The 20,391-nt window shown below is 40.6% G+C and overlaps 1 protein-coding gene across 1 annotated transcript in view; it reads right to left on the reverse strand.

Annotated features, from left to right (window-relative positions):
- Positions 1-20,391, reverse strand: part of Mamdc2 (MAM domain containing 2) — a 145,840-nt gene that overhangs the window by 16,808 nt on the left and 108,641 nt on the right. The window contains exons 10-11 of the mRNA XM_021210574.2: positions 14,244-14,337; positions 11,106-11,258 (exon numbers count right to left, since the gene is read on the reverse strand). Coding sequence (XP_021066233.1) covers positions 11,106-11,258; positions 14,244-14,337 — 247 coding nt within the window. The remainder of the gene's footprint in view (positions 1-11,105; positions 11,259-14,243; positions 14,338-20,391) is intronic.

Consider the following 20,391-nt stretch of genomic DNA (forward strand, 5'->3'; position numbering starts at 1 on the left):
CACTAACTTATTTTGGCAAAGAGCCAGATATCATTATTCAGCCTTATAGTGCAGATCAAGATACTTGGCTGAAATACCACAGTACAAATTGGTTGCTTGCTCAAATAGGATTTATAGGAACTATAGATAACTATTATCCTCAAGATAGACTGACACAATTTTTAAATGTACATGAAGTGATATTTCCTAATATGACCTCTTTACAGCCTTTGTGTAATGCTCTTTTAATATTTACTGATGGCTCCTCTAAAGGGCGAGCTGGATACCTAGCAAATAATCAACAGATAGTCATAGAGACTCCTGGGCTTTCAGCTCAGTTAGCAGAGTTAACAGCAGTATTATATGTTTTTCAGTTGGTAAATGATGCTTTTAATATTTTTACTGACAGTAAAATATATATTGCACAGTCAGTTCCCTGATTGGAGACCTGTGGTACATATAACTTTAATACGCCAGCAGGGTCTGTTTTCACAATTGCAAAACATCATTCTTGTTCGAAAACACTTTTTTATATTTGTCATATACGAGCTCATTCTGGCCTTCCTGGACCCTTAACTGCAGGTAATGATTGCATTGACAGAGCTCTAATAGGAGAGGCCTCTAAAGATGTAATTAATCATTGTTTACAAGCCTTCAATGCTATGGACTTGCCTAGAGTCGTTAAAACAGATAATGGCCCAGCTTATATTGGCAACAATTTTATTTCATTTTGTAAGTAATTTGGCATTAAACATAAAACTGGAATTCCTTATAACCCCCTGTGACAAGCACTCTGAAAAATTGGCTTTTAAAAACAAAACAGGGGCATTTATACCCTCAAGGACACCAAAAGCACATCTTGCTTTTGTTTTATTTATCTTAAATTTTTTGCAAACTGATGCTAAAAGTCAGTCTGCAGTGGATCACCACTGGCATCCAGTTACTTTTGCCATGGTTAAGTGGCAGGACCCATTAAATAATATGTGGAAGTGTCCAGACCCTGTTTTAATTTGGGGAAGAGGTTCTGTCTGTGTTTTTTCACAAAAAGAAGATGAAGCAAGATGGTTACCAGAAAGATTGGTTCGTCAAGTGGATACAGCCTCTAAATCTTCTAGTAAGTATAATTCCGACCTTGGTGATGGATAAAAGTCTTTTCTTAGCCAAAAGAGTTAATTTGGAGCACAGCCTCCACTAACAGAGAATTTACAGCATTTCTATTGATTCTCAGAGCTGCTTCCCTCACATTAGGAAGCTGTCAGCTGAGCTTGATTGTTACTAATTTGCAACTGAATAGAGTACCTGGGCTTCCTCAAAGAAACTTATCTAGTTGCTTTACAAGTGTTTTGGCTTTGTGTTTCAAGCAGGTCAGCTACACCCTATAGCCTGTCTGTGGCTAGCGTTCAGCTTCGCCTTCAGCAAGATAAGTGGCAAAAAATTCTTCATAAGAAAAAAACATATTGAGTATATATTGTGGCTTTGGTCTGATTTCAGGAATAGGTGTGTGAGGAGGGCCGGACAGTCAATGACGGGCAACCAGATTTCGGAACTAAATCAATCTAAGAGAGAGGTATATGTCAAGAGGCCATGGTTTATTAATAATATTCCACAGACCCATGTTCGTGCAAAATAATCACAAACAAGCTGCATGTATGCTCCTTGACGGATAAGGCATCTCTTTCAGAGCATTCAGGGAATGGTCTAAGCTGCAAGGCATGGAGGAACCAACAGGTTCCAGAGGAAACGGAAAGTCCACAAAATGAGCTCAAGATGTCCCGAGTTACCTCCCTCTTTAGGCATCATGTCAGAGATACCAACAAACTCACTGAAGTGAGCAGAGAATAACTAGTGTTCAAAGTCGGAGGGCCACATTTTATGAGGAAAAAGGGACAGAAAAGAGAACATATTACTTGGCACTCTTCTTTTGGGGTTTTTGTCAAGTTCTTAACTTGAAGAGACCAAGAGACAGGAAGTTAAACCCAAAGCAAGGTGTCATTTCCTGCCTTCTCACCAGCTAGAGGAAATGTTTAAATTTAATATATAGTAGAGAGGACAGTTCCTTGATAGACCCAGGATGCTGCTGTTGGAAACCATTGTCCAGGTGGGTGAGGCAGAACCAGATGTGTACCCAGGAAGCAGAACTGCAGCCCTACCTCATGCTGCCTCAGTTCTTATCCTCTGACAGGAAAACACGATTACAGAAATGCTCTGTGAGTTTTCACTGATGATAATTCAAGAATTAAATCAAATTTATCATAGATTTTAAGGTGTGTGTGTGTGTGTGTGTGTGTGTGTGTGTGTGTGTGTGTAGAAAAACCCCACTTGCGGGAGATGGGTAGCCCATAAGTGGAGTTCCCACATAAGACATTATGGTTCAATGATTTGAGTATATAATAACAAGTTTGAGGGGTTAGGGTATAGTTTAATAATGCTACTCTTGCCTGCTATGTGCAGGGCTTTGGGTTCAACCCCCAACACTACAAAACACATGCATATGTTTATATGAGTCTATAAATATGTGGATCCATTCAAGAAAATGGATAAGATGGTGAATTTCATCAATGAACTTGAATCTATTAAAAAGCAAGTAGGTGTTAGAAGTGTTTCAGAGAAGCAGAAGAAGGACCACCGCAAAAACAACAAGAACACCAGCAGAAACAATGGCCAAGCTAACTGTAACCGGCATCTGGCAACTAACCAGCACCTTCAAGAGTGCTTGTTGGGCTGGTGAGATGGCTCAGTGGGTAAGAGCACCCAACTGCTCTTCCAAAGGTCCAGAGTTCAAATCCCAGCAACCACATGGTGGCTCATAACCATCTGTAACAAGATCTGACGCCCTCTTCTGGGGTGTCTGAAGACAGCTACAGTGTACTTACATATAATAAATAAATAAATCTTTAAAAAAAAAAAAAAAGAGTGCTTGTTATGCACTCACTGACAAGTGGATATTAGCCCAGAAACTTAGAATACCCAAGATACATTTTGGAAAACACAAGAAAACCAAGAAGGATGACCATCGTGTGGATACTTCATTCCTCCTTAGAATAAGGAACAAAATACTCATGAAAGGATATAGGTACAGAGACAAAATTTAGAGCTAAGATGAAAGGATAGACTATTCAGAGACTACCCCATCCGGGAATCCATCCCATCATCAGCCACCAAACCCAGATACTAATGCACATGCCAGCAAGATTCTGCTGAAAGGACCCTGATATAGCGGCCTCTTGTGAGGCTATGCCAGTGCCTGGCAAACACAGAAGTAGATGCTCACAGTCAGCTATTTGATGGAACAGAGGGCCCCCAATGGAGGAGCTAGAGAAAGTACCCAAGGAGCTGTAGGGGGCTGCAACCCTGTAGGTGCAACAACAATATGAACTAACCAGTACACCCCCCCCCGAGCTCATGTCTCTAGTTGCATATGTAGCAGAAGATGGCCTGATCGACCATCATTGGGAAGAGAGGCCCCTTGGTCTTGCAACCTTTATATGACCCAGCACAGGGGAAGGCCAGGGCCAAGAAGTGGGAGTGGGTGGGTAGGGGAGCAGGGGCAGGGTGGGGTATAGGAAACTTTCGGGATAGCATTTGAAATGTAAATAAAGTAAAAAAAAAGAAATGAAAAAAATCAATACTATGACCATGAATGACACAGGAAGAAAAATAAAATTAAAAAAAGGAAATTGACCATAAAAAAAAAAAAAAAAAAAAAAAAAAAAAAAAGAGTGCTTGTTCAGGGGAAGCACCTGGTTCTTGCTAAGAGCAGTGATGTTTTTACTCAGCCTCTTTTCCTCTGCACCTTTCCTACTAAGGCACGTGTGGGGAGCAGGATGGGAGCAGACACTGAGTCAGAACAGGTGGGCTACCTCCCAGACACTCCCTTCCTGGGAAATCGGCATTATCTGATTCATTTGGCAGCAAATCGAAGAGCTCCATTCACAGGGCTCGTCTTTATTTAACCTGAGATGATGTATTGATTCTGACAGACACAGCAGCTTGATGTATTTATAGTGTGGCTTTCCTGAGCTTTTCTTTTCATTTATTGGGCATGTATTGACTGACTATCTAGTGCGGCTGTCTATAAAACAGGTTTGCATGCCCCCTCCCCCTGCCTTTCTTTTTGTCTCCCTTGTTTGAGTTCTGCCAACTATAAACTGAAGGTTTTAAGCAAGGAAAGTGAAAAGAGGGAACTGATTCAGACACACCTTATCTTGTATCGAAGGCAGATACTGACTGCCTTTGGTTTTCAGTATAAAGGGGTCTTCAGCCACTCGTAGTTTAAGCCCCTGCAGAATTTCTCTGCGCCCATGGGAATGAGGTAGGAATGGGGAGTCACAGTGAAACGGCACATATCTAAGCCAGTGAGGGTGGGAGTGTATGAAAAAGGACTCCCTCTTTTACTCTATTTAATGGCTGGGGAGACATATTTCTACACATTTATTAGACATCTTCATTAACTCAAACCATCAGTCAGACATAGCAGTGGTCAAGTCAAGGATGCTTCTTTGTTGTATGGACTGATACTTTTCTCGTTGTATGGATTTGTCCTCCATTCCTGCTGTGGGGACTCAGCTTCAAGTACATGACCTCCATATAAGGTCACACTTGAGGGTCCATTTTCATGGGACTCCAGATTGACAGTGTCCTGTAGCCAGGATTGTAACTTAGAGTCCCTGAAAGCTGTTTCACTGCTTAAACTGCATGTCTCGCACCCGGTGTCTCTTCATCCTGTTATGTGTCCCAATTCCTTACCATTCCTGATCTACTCTGGCTTATCCTTCAAGGCACTGCCAGGAAGAGCTGCTGCTCTGCACTGTCCCATCAGCTCTACAATTTGACCTTTATTGCTTTACTTGTAGCTTTGAGTTATTTGGACTATTTTTTTTAATGGGTATTGAGTACCCAGGAGATATGGGATGGGATTGCATGATATTAATGGTAACTTCAAATTCTAAGATATTTAATTCTTATATTTCTGCTGCTGGTAGCTTTAATAATCAGTCATTTGTGGGGCCGGGGAGATGGTTGAGAGGGTAAAGGTGCTTGCCCCAAGCTTGATGACGTAAGTTCAGTCTCAGGAAACTACATGGTAGACAGAGAACAGATGCCAGGAAGTTGACCTCTGACTTCCACACTCACACTGTGGCACACGCAGGCACATATCCACACCCACACTCTCTCCTCAATTGAATAAATGTATAGAGAAACCCAGTCAGCTGTTTTAGAGGAATCTTTGTTTATGCTTTCATTTTGGAAAGGGCCACACTTGTTCCCTCTTCCATATCTCACAGCTGATATGTCAGCCTTATTTAGCCCACACTATTAAAGACTGGAAGACAAGAAAGCTATTTTTCCATGTGGTTAGGAGAATGGGGTGCACTCCTGGAGCTACGCTTATAGTTTCAGAATGTAGACACTAGAAATAGTTCATTTCTGTTGATTATAGATTTTTTTTGTTGGCCACATGCACCACGAGTCACATGACAGTGATGCCAATGAGGCAGTGTGCAAAGAATATGGTCACTGGAACCAAACAAACCTGAAATAGAGTCCGCACTTTACCAGTTACTATGAAGTAGCTCTGAAGAACACTTGACTCCGCCAAGCTTCTATTTCCCTGTCTGAAAATTGGGACCTTTAACTTACATTACAGATTGTAGGAAGGATATAATGATTCTAGGCACTGAACCCTAACCAGAGTAAATGTGCATCACATAATCCCTAGCTTTACAGTGAGAGGCTCATTAAAGTAATTGAGAGTCCTTACCCAATCAATGCTATATATCTATAGGTACCTTGGGCATAGTATAGTAGAATTTGTTTTCTTGCTTGCATTGCTATGCACAGGAATAAAAAGATAGATCCGAAAATATTTCACTAGATAAAAATCTGAAAGGCATCTTGAGAATCTTTTGGAATTCAATATTGAAGCAGGTGAAATAATTTATTTAAAAAATAAAACTCCAACATTCTCTACACTGTGCGCCAGAGAACTTCATTTCATGTGCTTAGTATTCACTCAGAATAAATATGGAGTTCAGGAAGAAACATTTGTATTCATGGTGTTGTTGTGAAGTTTCACCCTAGCCAGCTGAAACAGTCTTACAAGTTTTCAAAAAAGATAAAGGAAACCCAACCACACCGTCTTCAAACAAAGCCACCCAAGCTAATTAACATAGGTCCCCATAGCCGGCAATGATGTCAGTAAAGGACTAGAGTTATGAGCTTTTTAATACACATTGCACATGTTTTTGATAGATTTTCATAGAGTTTTGAGTGTGTGCAGAGGAGGTGGAGCGTATCCTATGAGTCAGACAAGCCTAGAGTGTAGCACAAAGCCACAAGGTCCAGGAGCAGGCCTGGGCTGTTGCCCGTTTAACATGAAAGAATTTTTCCTTTTCCTTTGATATCCATTCCATGACTCTGACTCCTGGGAGGGAGTCTGCTATGGGTTAAGTTGCATCTCTCCAAAACACATGTGATGAAGCCCTAACCTCATTCCTCAGAGTGGGGCTATATTTAGAGACTGGGCTTCCCAAGATGAAACTGAATTAAAAGAGGATTGTTAGGGTGGATCTCCATTCGGTACAAGTGTCATAAAAACAGAGACACCACGGATGTGTTGTCACAGAAGGAGGGCCATGTGTGCACACTGCAGAAGATAGCCATTTGCAAACCAGAGAGGCCAGAGGAAAGCAACCATATGGACACTTTGATCTTGGACCACTCTTTGTAGATAGGTAAGTGAGTAGGTAGTTGTAGTTATTCTCATTTTCTACAAGTCAAAGCTGAAGCTGGGGATTTAGGTAGCTTCCCTAAGGCCATACTCAGTGAGTGAATTCGTTGGGTCATCCCATCTCCAAAGCCCATGCCTGCATCTCTTCCACCCCTGGCCTCATTGTATCCCTTTGCTCTTTCTCAGGAGAGGCACTTTCACTATTTACTCATCTGACTCTGCCCTGTCTTCCATGTCCAAGGCATTTCACAGTCTTTGTTATCCCGAATACGCTCCCCTACCGCTCTGACATAGTCATCTTATGCTAATGTTTGATGGCATCTTTTTATACCTCTAAATGAAACCTTTATGTCTGCATAAAAGGAATAAGAACTATCAACGTCCCAGAAAAACATTTTGTAACAGATGAGCTAAACTGATCTGTTCTTCTCTACTGCATCCCCGATGGTAAAAATGATATCTCTCTATAATCCCATCTTTTTCCCTAGGGAAGTTTTTGTTTGTTTGTTCGTTTTTGTTTTGAGGCAGGACTTGTTATACAGTCCAGTGTGGCCTGGACTTCATTATGTGACCCAGGCTCCTGCCTCAGCCTCCTGAGTGCTGGGATTATAAATGTGTACCACCATGCCAGTTATTGGAGGTCTTGCAATATAATGACTATTCTTACATGTTCAAGGAAAGGTTTTTGTTTATTCATTTACTCACTCACTCACTCACTCATTCATGCATTTGTTCACTTATCCCACAATGATTTTTGCATGTCTATCATGTATAAGTCACAATATTAAGTCCTGTGGGAATTCAACAGGCTTATAGTACTCTGTTCCCATGACATTGCTATTCAGAGCCAATAGGGCTCACTGTTGCTCAATAAGGGGCATTGTATCACAGGTCTTTAATTCCAGCACCTGGGAGGCAGACCCAGCCAGATAGATCTCTGTGAATTTAAGGCCAGCCCTGTCTACATAGCATGTTTCAGGCCAGCCAGGACGCCACTGTAAAACCCTTTCTCATAAAAGGGCTCGGGTTGGAGATCTTCATCACAGTTACCCCTTTCCACAGAAGTCCATGTTGAAAGTCCATGAAGCTACCTCGGCTTACCATGCATGCTAGGATGTCCCTTCTCAAACTGAAGCCAATGCAGAAAACCCAGTGGAGAAAGAGCGAAGAGTTTCATGACTATAACCTTTATCTTTTGCATCAGGATATGCCTGAATGGACCTTTTCCAGTATGAAAATTCAGAAGGAGCCCTCTGTCCAGTCCTGTTTCTGTAGTATGCTACCCAACTGTTTCCATATATGACATATACTCTCAGGGTGACTTCCTGAGGCATTTTCTGGTGGAGCCTCAGGGGATCTTGTAGTATTTTTAGAATCATTAGTCATACTGAAAGTGATCATCTGGTTTACCTTTGTCCAGTGTCGAATCTCTTCAATAGCATTATGCCCTGAGGAAATATTTTTCCTGCACCTGCCAAAGCAGCATGGGGAAAGGGCAGTTGTAGGACCGGGTAGCACATTTTAGGTGAGAGTGCATTAGTTTCTGAGGCCAGTGGACCATCTGGGAAGGTAGATGAAATCAGATGCTCTTCAAAGAAAGTAGAAACTTTCAGAAAAACCTGGGTGGTTTGTACAGAGGTGTGTACCTTAACAGGGAGGCAGTAAATACAAAGGGCTGGTCCTGAAAGGTCTAGGTAGAGTAGATACTGCCAGAAATGCTGTGCTGCAGATGTTCCAATTGGCCAGCATTTGACATCTGTCGCAATGTGGGGACAGTCAATGGCCAAGAGAGAATGTAAAATAGCACCAACTATTTTAAAGTTCTCTTATTTTAATGCTTCTTCTACCTACCCTGACTAAAGATGACGAACAGGGAAGGCTGGGGAGGTGTTGAAATAAAGATGTCTCCTTAGTCATCAGGGAAATGCAAATCAAAACAACCTTGAGATTCCATCTCACACCAGTCAGAATGGCTAAGATTAAAAATTCAAGTGACAGCAGATGCTGGCGAGGTTGTGGAGAAAGAGGAACACTCCTCCATTGCTGGTGGTTTGCAAGCTTGTACAACCACTCTGGAAATCAGTTTGGCGGTTCCTCAGAAAATTGGACACAGTACTACCGGAGGACCCAGCAATACCTCTTCTGGGCATATACCCAGAAGATCTTCCAACTAGTAATAAGGACACATGCTCCACTATGTTCATAGCAGCCTTATTTATAATAGCCAGAAGCTGGAAAGAACCCAGATGTCCCTCAATAGAGGAATGGATACAGAAACTGTGGTACATTTACACAATGGAGTACTACTCAGCTATTAAAAACAATGAATTTATGAAATTCTTGGGCAAATGGATGTATCTGGAGGATATCCTCCTTAGTGAGGTAACCCAATCACAAAAGAAGTCACTAGATATGCACTCACTGATAAGTGGATATTAGCCCAGAAACTTAGAATACCCAAGATACGTCTTGCAAAACACAAGAAAATCAAGAAGGATGACCATCATGTGGATACTTCATTACTCCTTAGAATAAGGAACAAAATACTCATGAAAGGATATAGGTACAGAGACAAAATTTAGAGCTAAGATGAAAGGATAGACTATCCAGAGACTACCCCATCCNGGAATCCATCCCATCATCAGNNACCAAACCCAGATANTAATNCACATGCCAGCAAGATTCTGCTGAAGGGACCCTGATATAGNGGCCTCTTGTGAGGCTATGCCAGTGCCTGGCAAACACAGAAGTGGATGCTCACAGTCAGCTATTGGATGGAACAGAGGGCCCCCAATGGAAGAGCTAGAGAAAGTACCCAAGGAGCTGTAGGGGGCTGCAATCCTGTAGGTGCGACAACAATATGAACTAACCAGTACCCCCTGAGCTCGAGTCTCTACATGCATATGTAGCAGAAGATGGCCTAATTGGCCATCATTGGGAAGAGAGGCTCCTTGGTCTTGTAAACTTTATATGACCCAGCACAGGGAAGGGTCAGGGCCAAGTAGTGGGAGTGGGTGGGTAGGGTAGCAGGGGGGGGGGCGTATAGGGAACTTTTGGGATAGCATTTGAAATGTAAATAAAGAAAATAATAAATAAATAAATAAATAAAAGATGTAAGACTAGATAGCCCTCCTCTTTATCTTCCTGAGACAAGGGGTCAAGGCCCAGCCAAAAACATTAGAAGCATTTTGATGGAATGACAAATGGAGGTTTTGATTTGGACTAGACTCTTTAACATGCCTGAATTATGACTGTTCTAATAACCCAGCAGAACAGGAGTTAAGGGATTTAGTCAGGAGTGAGGAGAAAGGTCTTCAGGGTATATATATATGGTGAAGGATATAAAGAAAAATAAAACTATTTGTGGCTGTGTTTACCACGTTTGGATAATTCAGTAGAAGGTTATATACACTCTATGTTGCTCCATGGTATTTGGTCATAGGTTTATCTTGAGGTTGGTCATAAGGTACAGCACCGTGTAACTCACTACATCCTACTGGCTTCCCTATATGGACCCTGAATCGTAGTATCAAAGAGCTCTGTGAGTTTAGTTCAGGGTCAAATTTCTTTCCTTGAACCAAAGGCTGTGCTTCAATCTAACTGTTGACCCAACAGGGGCATACTTTACCATGGACTGTTTTCACTTGCTGATATACAGTAGTAGCAACAGGAAGACCAACGTTGAGTTTATCTTATTGTACCATACACATTCTGTGTTGAACACATACTCCTTAGCCAGGCAAGGTGGCATCTATCAAAGTCCTTGAGCTCTCAGGAAGCTGAGGCAGGAAGAGCCTGACTTCCAGGCCAGCCTGAACAAGACCGTGTGTGTGTGTGTGTGTGTGTGTGTGTGTGTGTGTGTGTGTGGGAGAGAGAGAGAGAGAGAGAGAGAGAGAGAGAGAGAGAGAGAGAGAGAGAGAGAGAGAGAGAGAGAGAGAGAGAGAGAGAGAGAGAGAGAGAGAATATGTGCCACCTAGACCTTCAGCTATCTGCTCTCCTTGCTTCATCCCAAGAACAGTGACTCACAATTCACAGATGAATTTTCTCTTTGTTTCAGCTATAGAAAACACAGAGTTGAATTTATCTGCATGTTCCTCCATCTGCCTGAACATTTCTATACTAAGCCTCAGCTTCCATTTTGATTTTTCTTCTTGGCCTCCACTACTGTTCCTCTTTCAGTTTTTAAAACCTAGTTCTAGATTACATTTGTAACACACATTAAGCGGTGCTATAAAAGATGCTTTCCCTATGAACCTATTAAAAATATTGTGCATGTAGAATATCATGTACGCCATTCTAGTCACAAGACATGAATCTGCACATTCAAAACGCAGTAAATGCCCACCAGTATGCTAAGTTATGTTCTTAGGAAACAGTTCCACGTGGCATAACTCACCTACCCCAGTCGTGTGATCTCCCTTGGGTCCTGTGTAGGAGGTGGGTGTTTCTCCCCTTCCCCTGTGCCAGCTGCTCCGGTTCCTTTTCTCCTGTGTAAACGCACATTCATCTTGATCAAAAGTGCATTCTCCAGGTGGTGGTGGAAGTCTCGCTGCAAGGAAACAGCAGGTGAGGCAATTACTGCGACAGTCGATGAATATGTATGCTTTCATGGCTCCTAGCAGCCCACTTTGCATGTCTGAGAGGTGTCTGGCCATATGTCAAGCCTATGGAGAGGCAGACCCCCCCCCCCCCCACACACACAGGTGGCCTACCCAGCTTGACCTCCATCGAATCTATGCTTCATCATGGGTCCTATCATGCTACAGAATCAAAAATCTTGATCTGAATTATTGGATTACTTTGGGCAAGACTCTCCCTTAACTCGGTAATTTGAGTGAAATTACAGAACTCTGAAAACTGTAGATACCCTGCCTCTATGAAAATAAAAAAATAATAATAAAAAAATGAAAAAGTTGTATAATGTAAGAGCTTTCTTCAAAAGTCTCAGGTGAATGAAGGATATTCTCAGATCAGCTCCGTATCTCCCCTGGAGGAGGAGCAGAACTGCGCAGCTCAGATGATGTCTTTTGTCTGTGCCTCAGTGTTCATACGTGTATGTGGGGATATTGGTGGCATCCACTTCATAGGATTGTGAGGATTAAATAAGATGATGTGTGTGAAGAATTTAGGACACATAATAATACAATTATTAGTAGTAAAAATATTAAGAACTGTTATTTTGCTAGTAAAAGTCTTTTTCCACTTCCAGACATGATTGTGTGTTTTATATTGAGGTTTAAACCAGGGCTCTGCACACTCTAGGCAAGGTACCCCCCACCCCCAGCTAATACTTGTCTTTGGCATCTTTACTAATAGCAGTAGTTATTACCACCAAAGCAAGGCTGTCTCTCAACTCAGCGATGATTTTCTCCTCTGTCTCAACTTTGTTATGCCTCCCTATATCCATATTCTGAGTAAAATTTTAATGATCGTTTATTTTTTGTTTCTCTTGTATTCAATTTTGTATACAGTGCTAATTACTGAGACCTCATTCCCTGTTCTGTGCCTTGAATGTAGTTATTCTTATTGTTACTGCCCTTCAAAGGCTCAGAAAACAAGGAGTCTTCCTTAATTTGTTTTTAGTTCTGTGGGAGAGTAAATACAGAGCCAGTGTAAGCTATGTATGCCACTGAGCTTAGGCCACCAACCCAAACAATTGGCTTCAGCTGTTCTCCAGTTTTAGACACTTTGGCTGCTTGTTTAAGAGATGCCTACGGAGGATCTCTGAGGTATTTACCACTCACTTGTTGCCCACCATGGCTAGTACGCTCCTATCTCACCATCAGCACTTAGTCTGAAGTAAGGTAAAAATAAAGGGGGAAATTATGGAGACATGGCTTGAAGGAGCTTAATTCTGGAGTCTGGTTAAAATCTCAAGCCAGTCAAGAGTGGAGGATTTTGACAAGTCTAGAACTATTTTAAAATAATAATGCAGAACTATTTTAAAATAATAATGCTTAAATAGCAGTGAGCCTTGCTGATGACTTGTATATGGCTTTCATGTTTAACCTTACTCCATTACCAGATGCATATATGTGATGTTCTGAAAACCTCACGAAGGAGATTATGAACTTAGTCTGCAGGTAGATTATGTCTTAATTCCCTTGTGACTAATATAGTAAGGGATACCTCAGCCCTGTGACCTATGGTTTTGTCTTTTTAACAGCCTTTAAGTTTATCAGTGCACATCAGAAACCGCCCTATGATCTCTTTTTACCAAAACCAGAAAAGTTATAGAAAAGTTTTGAATAATGTAACTCCAAAAGCCACTGAAAAGATTTGTCTATGGCCATTGAGACTCTTGAGGCTCAACAGTCATGTCCTGGGTGTTTACTGTTCGCTTTCTAAGCACCTTGTGTTGACACCAGAACTTAAATCTATGTTAACACTTTTTCTCAATAAGTTCCAAGTCTGTCCTGATTCATCCAGCAAATCTTTTCTGAGGTAAAGAGGCCTAAGTTGAGGTCTTTGAAAGAACGGCTCCACCATTATCCCAAAGCTCAGGGATCACTGTGGAAGCACAGGTGCAAAGAGTATAAGAGGCTGTAGATGACTGCAAGGGAACATCTGGACACAGCTGGGCAGTCGCACATATGAACTCACAGCAGCAGTGGCAGCGTGCACAAAATCTGTACAAGGCCAAGCCAGACTAAATCCTAGCATGGAGTGGGGTGTTGGGCACACAATCCTACCCCTCACAATTGACAGCTAGTATAGCTAATGGAAAAGGAAGGAGGGGGTTATCTAAGAGTTCCTCATAACTTGACCATGTTTCAGTGGAAGGACACACATCCAAGAATATTTTAGGTGGCACAAATTGGTCTTGAATGGTTAAGGGAAAACCCCCACAAGGTTGAGTGAATAGGGAAAGGGAGTCGTTTCTGGAAGAGTTGTGGAGGTAAATATGACCAAAGCAATGTTGTATAGAACTCTCAAGGATCTAAATAAAACAGAAATTATCGCTAGGTTGGTGTAAGCAGCAGCACAAAGCTGTGTCCCCTGCTGCTGCTGCAGGGTTTGTTTTACTGTCATTTAGAATATATCATCTTTATTAAAAATTTAATAGTATACATCTCACAAGCGTTTGTAAAATAACAATACCATCAATATTACTTGAAAATGTGTGTTCTCTAAACGCACAATGATAATTATAATGTTAGTTAAGCTAAAGGACACTTGTTTTTAAAGTACTATTTGGGAGCAGTTCGTGAGCATCATCCCCAACATTCAGGGAGATATTGCTTTCTTTACAATAAAGGTAAAACTTTCTTTACAATGAGGCAATATATATATATATATATATATATATATATATATATATATATATATATATATGAAGCCGTACAGAACACTAGAGTCTTTATTTCCGACTTGTAGACTCTACTACAAAACTCTGTGGAGAGGCATGTCTGTCAAGAAAAGTAAAGGATAGAATAGCATAGGTCAAGTGCATGAAGTTCCCAGAGGAACTGGAAGTGACTGTCCCAGGATAGAAAGGCTCACATTTGAAATGACCAATAGTCAGTCCTCTTACCTGGAGACCGGCAGTTTCCTAGTTGTATGGTAATGTCATCCAGGGCTACCAGTCCACAGTCCCAAAAGCTTTTGCACAGGCTCATAAAAACCACCTGTAATTCATAAAAATTAAGCTATGAATTTTCAACCCGGGATTTACTCAGCAAAACATCGCTGCACAAGCAATTAGAAACACCCTCTCCTTGCCCATGTGAGGGACAGGATACAGTGGTACGAAGAGGGGTTCCTGTTGGGATATGACCCTGGAGCTGCATTCTTTTAACAGAGTGGACTTTATAATAATATACCATGTGTATGAATATAAAAACTGCAAGTGGTCCTCAAAGATTGGCAGCCAGTCTGAGGAAAACAAGTAATGAGCTGGGTGACAGGGATTAAAGCCTGTTAGGTTCTAAAATCTTCCCTTGATAATTCCAAAGTGGCTGTTATTTTCCAAGCATCTTTCAAATGCCTCTAGTACAAACATTATTGGTTGTTTTTAACCAATGTCTAGTGATGTGCTTCATTTACATTATTAACAAAGTTCCATTGGCCACCCACCCAGAGACTCCTGTTCTATTTCCAAGACAAAGACCCACTTGCGTCCCGGTTGGTGGTGTCATGAATAAAAACATTGACATGGTTATTTTATCAGTCCCAGTAGTTTTATTGTTGTATGTGAAGGAAAAGCAAATTCATAATAATGTATTCATTATTAAATTAATGAGGAGGGGAAAAAAGAGGGTTTGGTTTCTTATAATTATAATTTCTTATAATTAGTGTGGGCTAGTATGGTCCGTGGCCCATTCACGTGAAGAAGACAAAGGATGGCATAGCAGAAGTAAAAATGCTACTTATGATTAATGAGAAAACCTGACTTTCTAGATTCTGCTATTCTAAATGTTGTGGCGTAATTTTATTTATGCGTGCTACTAGTAAGGTCCTTTTGCTCATGATGATCAGATTTATTAGAATATAGAATTTATTTTAAGAGAGAAATCTTAGATCCTGAGGCCATTTATCACTATGCAAACTATAAAAATGCCCTAAGCCCATCTCCCTAGGGAAAGCACTAATTGCCTGATGAGTGAATGTTTCCTGGCTTCGAGCTCATATCGTAGTATAGATGGGTTAGCTAAGAGATATAAATGTTTATCTCTGTGCAACTACACAGGACAAACAAATAGGGTAGCTTTTATGGTTCTTTTTTTTAAAGCTTCTGTTAATCTTTCATCTTTAGACATTATAGAGGTTATATGAGTAATATGTAAAATATTTTGCTTTCTAGGTTCACGCCTTGGAACTTATCCTGCATCTGGAAAGCAAAGATCTCTATCGTGAGTCCTGACCAGTATCACATTCTATTAGCATTTTTATTGTTATATGCGTAGGAATGCATTGCTGTGTCTCATGATTTATCAAATTAACTGTGCTACACAGAGGGAGAAAAGCAGGTTTTCTTTCCTTTTGTCAGCTTTAACGTCCATTTTTCACAAGTACACTGGAGGAGTTTTTTTGCACAGTGAATGTGAAGTAATAAAAGGATCCCCCCCTCTAAGCCTTTCCCTGTAGAAAACTCAAACATTTTGCATGACAATGAATTCTAAAGTTGAGAAATATTAGCATGCTTTTATGTTTACTATAGCACTATTTTATAATGACATTAAGCCAAAGAAGCATGTGAGGCATGCAACAGAAGAGATAGCCTAAATTTTCAAAGAGAAAGAAATAAACCAGAGTACAACAGTCTGAGAAATAGGCGACCATTAAATCTGAGTGTTGTGAACATTACTCAGCACTACAGAAACAGATATACAATGCTAAGTTTAAAAAGCCCATTAAAAGAGAAAAAAAATCCCCAATTCATCTAAAATAATAGAAAAAGCCTAGAAAATTTACCAGCTATATAATTATTATGTTAGGCTCATAAAATTATGGCTAGTTCACAGTTTCATCCTATGTTTTATAATTTGCTATTAGTTATGGTTTTTAAAAAAGGAATCAGGATGTCTCTATCTAAAATAATCATCATCATCATAATAATAATCGGTTTGTGATATAGCTCAATGACAGAGGGCTTGCCTAGCATGTTCAGGAGTTTGGGTTCAGTTCCCAGTCCGAGATAGAGACAAGAGTAGAAAAATGAGTTAATATTTACTCTAGACCTGTGTCATTGATTATGGCAGCCCATAGGCACAACGTCTATTCAAATTAAAGTTATTCAGTCTCATTAGCGACATGTCAAAGTAGTCAATGCTGTAGCCACACACAGCCAAGTGCCTAACTGACTTGACCCAACAGATATACATCTCCTCATTGTAAAAAGTAACAGTGAATGGACTTCTTGGCTCTTTTTTTTTGCCACACCAAATAACATACGTGGCTCCTTTTCTGCCATGCCAAGTATGTTGAGAAAAATGCTAAAGGAATTTTATACAATACCAGGCCGTCATTACTTCAAAGTTTCCCAGAAATACTAGTCAGCCCACATGTCCTGTCTGACCAAAGACTTCTCCCAATCCATCATCGACTCACTAGATTCAAGCTAAGACCCCAAAGCGCCGATTTGTTTGGCATTTCTCTGTCAGTGTTCCAGAAAATAAAAGAAATATAACAGGATCATCGTGTTCAGTCTAGCAGCTGACATTCTCTGTCATACTAGACACTATGGTTCCTGAAGGCAATTTGGCATGGAGAAGTGATTTCCAGGTTGCTGGTGACAGAAGGAGTTGCTGAATTACCCTGTGTTGACTTTGTCTAGGATAAAACAAAGGACAACCTGCTGTCTGCTCCGAGAACTCTCTCCATGGGTACCAGTGCACCCATGTTCCTTATGGTGTTATTTACAATAACCAAATGTATAGATCCAGCCTAGGTGTCCAAATCACAATGGATAAAGAATATATACACAATGGAGTTTTATTTAGCTATACAGAAGAATATAATTGTGACGTTTTCTGAAAAATCCATGGAACTGGAGACCATCTTGTTAAGCTAAACAGGTCAGACTCAGAAAGATAAACACCACACATTTCCTCATATATACAAATTTTTGATCTATCTCTGAGCCATGAAAATAAAGGAAGATGACTTAGAAAGAGAAAGGGAGCCAGTAGGAATGAGAAGAGAGGATAATGGGGGTTATCATTAAAGTAAAATTTATATGCAAATAAAATATATCAAACCATTATTTTGTACAATGAATATCCACTGAAAACCATTTCCATGTGGGTTGAGATGAGTCTGTGTCAGAGGATCAGTCATAATCTAAGTTCATGAGGGAGTTAATCTCTTACATATAGACTTAAAGCCGTAATATTTGTATCAGTTTCAGTACTAGTTCATCATCTCTAGAAAATGGGAAATAAACCTTAGCCCATTGTACATTAAACTGTATTGAAGAAGGAGAAAGATGAGGTAGAACAGAGTTCCCTAGACATGAAGTTGTATGGTATCTCTTAAACAGAAATTCTGGGTTGTACAGGATAGTTCAGAAGTTAGGACTAGTTATATTCATCAAATGAGTGTGCTGCAATGTCTGAAGGTTTTGACTCTTGGGTACCAGTAATGCTTGAGAATTTTGTTTTGATGGAAAATATTCACCATTGAAGAGACTTCTCTAGACTAACTTTGAAAATGAATACGCAGGGAATGGAGAACCACATAAATATTCTTGCAAATAGTATAGTTAAGTAACAATTGCTAACACTATTTAACTTAGTCTACATTGTGTTAGGGAAAAAAATACTCGCATTATGTTCTTTTCTGCACAAAAGGGTGTTTCAATCTCAGTTCTATTGATATGTTAAAGCCAGATGGCTCTGCATTCTCACAGTTATGTGTCCACTAGATGCTGGCATCGACCCCAAATCCAGACAATCAAAATGCATCCAGACACTGGTACCAGCACACCTTTAATCTCAGCACTTGGGAAGCAGAGGCATGTGGATTTCTGAGTCTGAGGCCAGCCTGGTCTACAGAGTGAGTTCCAGGACAGCCAGAGCTACACTGAGAAGCCGTGAAAAAAAAAAAAGATAAAGGAACAAGGCAAGGCAAGTGATGACTATTCAAACCAATAATTATACCTTAGATTTTCAGGTCTGCTTATTTTTAGATTCCTTTTTGTTATGTGTATATGTATATATGGTATGCATGCACGTATATATAGTATGGCCTGTGCATGTATGTACATGTGTGTGTGAAGACTGGAAGTTATTGTTGGATGACAGTGTCTCTTGCTGAACCTAGAACTTGATGATCCTGGTTATTCTCATTATACAGTTCACCCCAGGGATTCCTGAGTCTCTGCCTCTGCCATGCTGGGATTACGGGTGGCAACCATACCTTCCTGGCATTTTCGGGGCTCCTGGAGGCAAGCTATTTATCCACTTTTAGGGCTTTGCTGTTGCAAGTACTTTTGCCCCCAAACTGTAACTGTCAAAGGGCAAGAGAATTGCCTCTATGTTTTCATCTTTTTCTTGCTTTCAAAAATAATGTTCTACTTTCTAGGAGCAAGATAGTAATGGCGAGCAGAGGAACTTAGGAGGAAGTTGGGCAAGCACGGCATGTGGCTGATTTTGAAGGGGAGGGTTGAGAAAGGGTTAGTGTGGAAATGCAATCATGGTTGTGTTAGTCCAAAGGCCAGAACTTGATAAGTTCTTGGTTATAGCACTAGGGTGGGCTTAGGAGGTGGGGGTGGGAATAGAGAAACAGTTTTATCATGAAATCATTTTGTCAATTCACATACTTTGTTTTAAAACAAAAAGTGCCAGTTTTCACTTTAGAGGTGTTAAGTATAAACACTAGCCTTCACAGTGAATAGGATTTATAAGGAGAAGGAGGTCAGGCCTTGTGAGAGCTGTGGAATATAATAAAACCAGGCCTTTGCTGAACCATCAACAGGTATTAAAGAACTAGCCTGACCCAACTACATGGTTTCTCAGTGATGTCTAAAGGCATTTCCATGACATGTTTGACAGACACTGCAGGCTGAGTTGTTAAGTGGTGGGGCAAACCAACACTGACTTTACCAGTTCCAAACTCCATTTAGCCCTATAATTAGGATGTGGACAACTTCTATAAAAAAGCTTCAGATCAAAACATCCCAGACTTCTGCCAGCAAAACCATATAAGTCATGTCCATCAAGTGAGCCCAGTTATTTCCTGTTACTACTAATGGGCCTCAACCTCAGATCCCAGGTTAAACTGAACGTTCCTACTGATGATGCTAAAAGCCCTTGAAATCACTTGCACAGATATAGTTGGGTGTGGTGGCTACATAACTGGTGGAATTAATCACAATGTCACTATGATATACTTGGAGGAACTATGCAGTCCTTTACTAAGATGCTGTGGACACCAGAGTCTGATGGAACATCTAACGTCATTGTTCTCATGTAAATGATTGGCAGCGAGTGACTGAATCTTAAAACAAGAAAAGTACAAAGCAAAGAAAACAAATTTCAAAACTAAGATACGTGGTGGAAGTGATGTAATTTTCTCTGATGTCAAAGGACAAACTCCGTGAAGCTGTATCTGAAAAAGAGTATGAGATTTAAGCATTCTTAGACCTGGCTATATTTTAGGAAACTATGGCTAAACCCTAACAGCATGCCTCCTGCGGATTCTATATTTGGTTTTTATGTCCCACAAACCACAGACAGACCATGTGTTTTTAAACATGTCTTTTGCTGACCAATGCTTTCTTTTTTAAAAGACCCTAAAAGACCCATCTGTTTGGTTTTTTTTTTCCTCTTTGAAAATACTCATATGATTTAATTCAACTTTTAGCTTTGACAAGCAACAAAGACTGATCCGCTTCCAGATTTTCCCAGCACTCTTTGCTCACACAAGTTCAGTTCTGAGGTGGAGGGCATGCTGGGATAGAACACAGGCTGCTGCCAATTTTTTCCCATTTGCTCTTTGGGTGGTAAACATTCAAACTTCACAATTCATTGGTTTCAAAAACCTGCATCATCTTTAGATCTTCCCGCCACTGGAAAGTGGGAGCTAGAGGGTGGGCATATGAAATCCAGGATCTATCAGTTTTAGAGGAAGACAAAGGCAGTTTCTGATACACATTCACACAGCAGCAACCTGCATACCCAAGCACAAAACACCAGACTCTTGCCAGGTTCGTGATAGAGAAAAAGTGTACCACCCTGCCC

Source organism: Mus pahari, chromosome 1 (assembly GCF_900095145.1).
Source record: "Mus pahari chromosome 1, PAHARI_EIJ_v1.1, whole genome shotgun sequence".
In the NCBI taxonomy this organism is placed as follows: domain Eukaryota; kingdom Metazoa; phylum Chordata; class Mammalia; order Rodentia; family Muridae; genus Mus; species Mus pahari.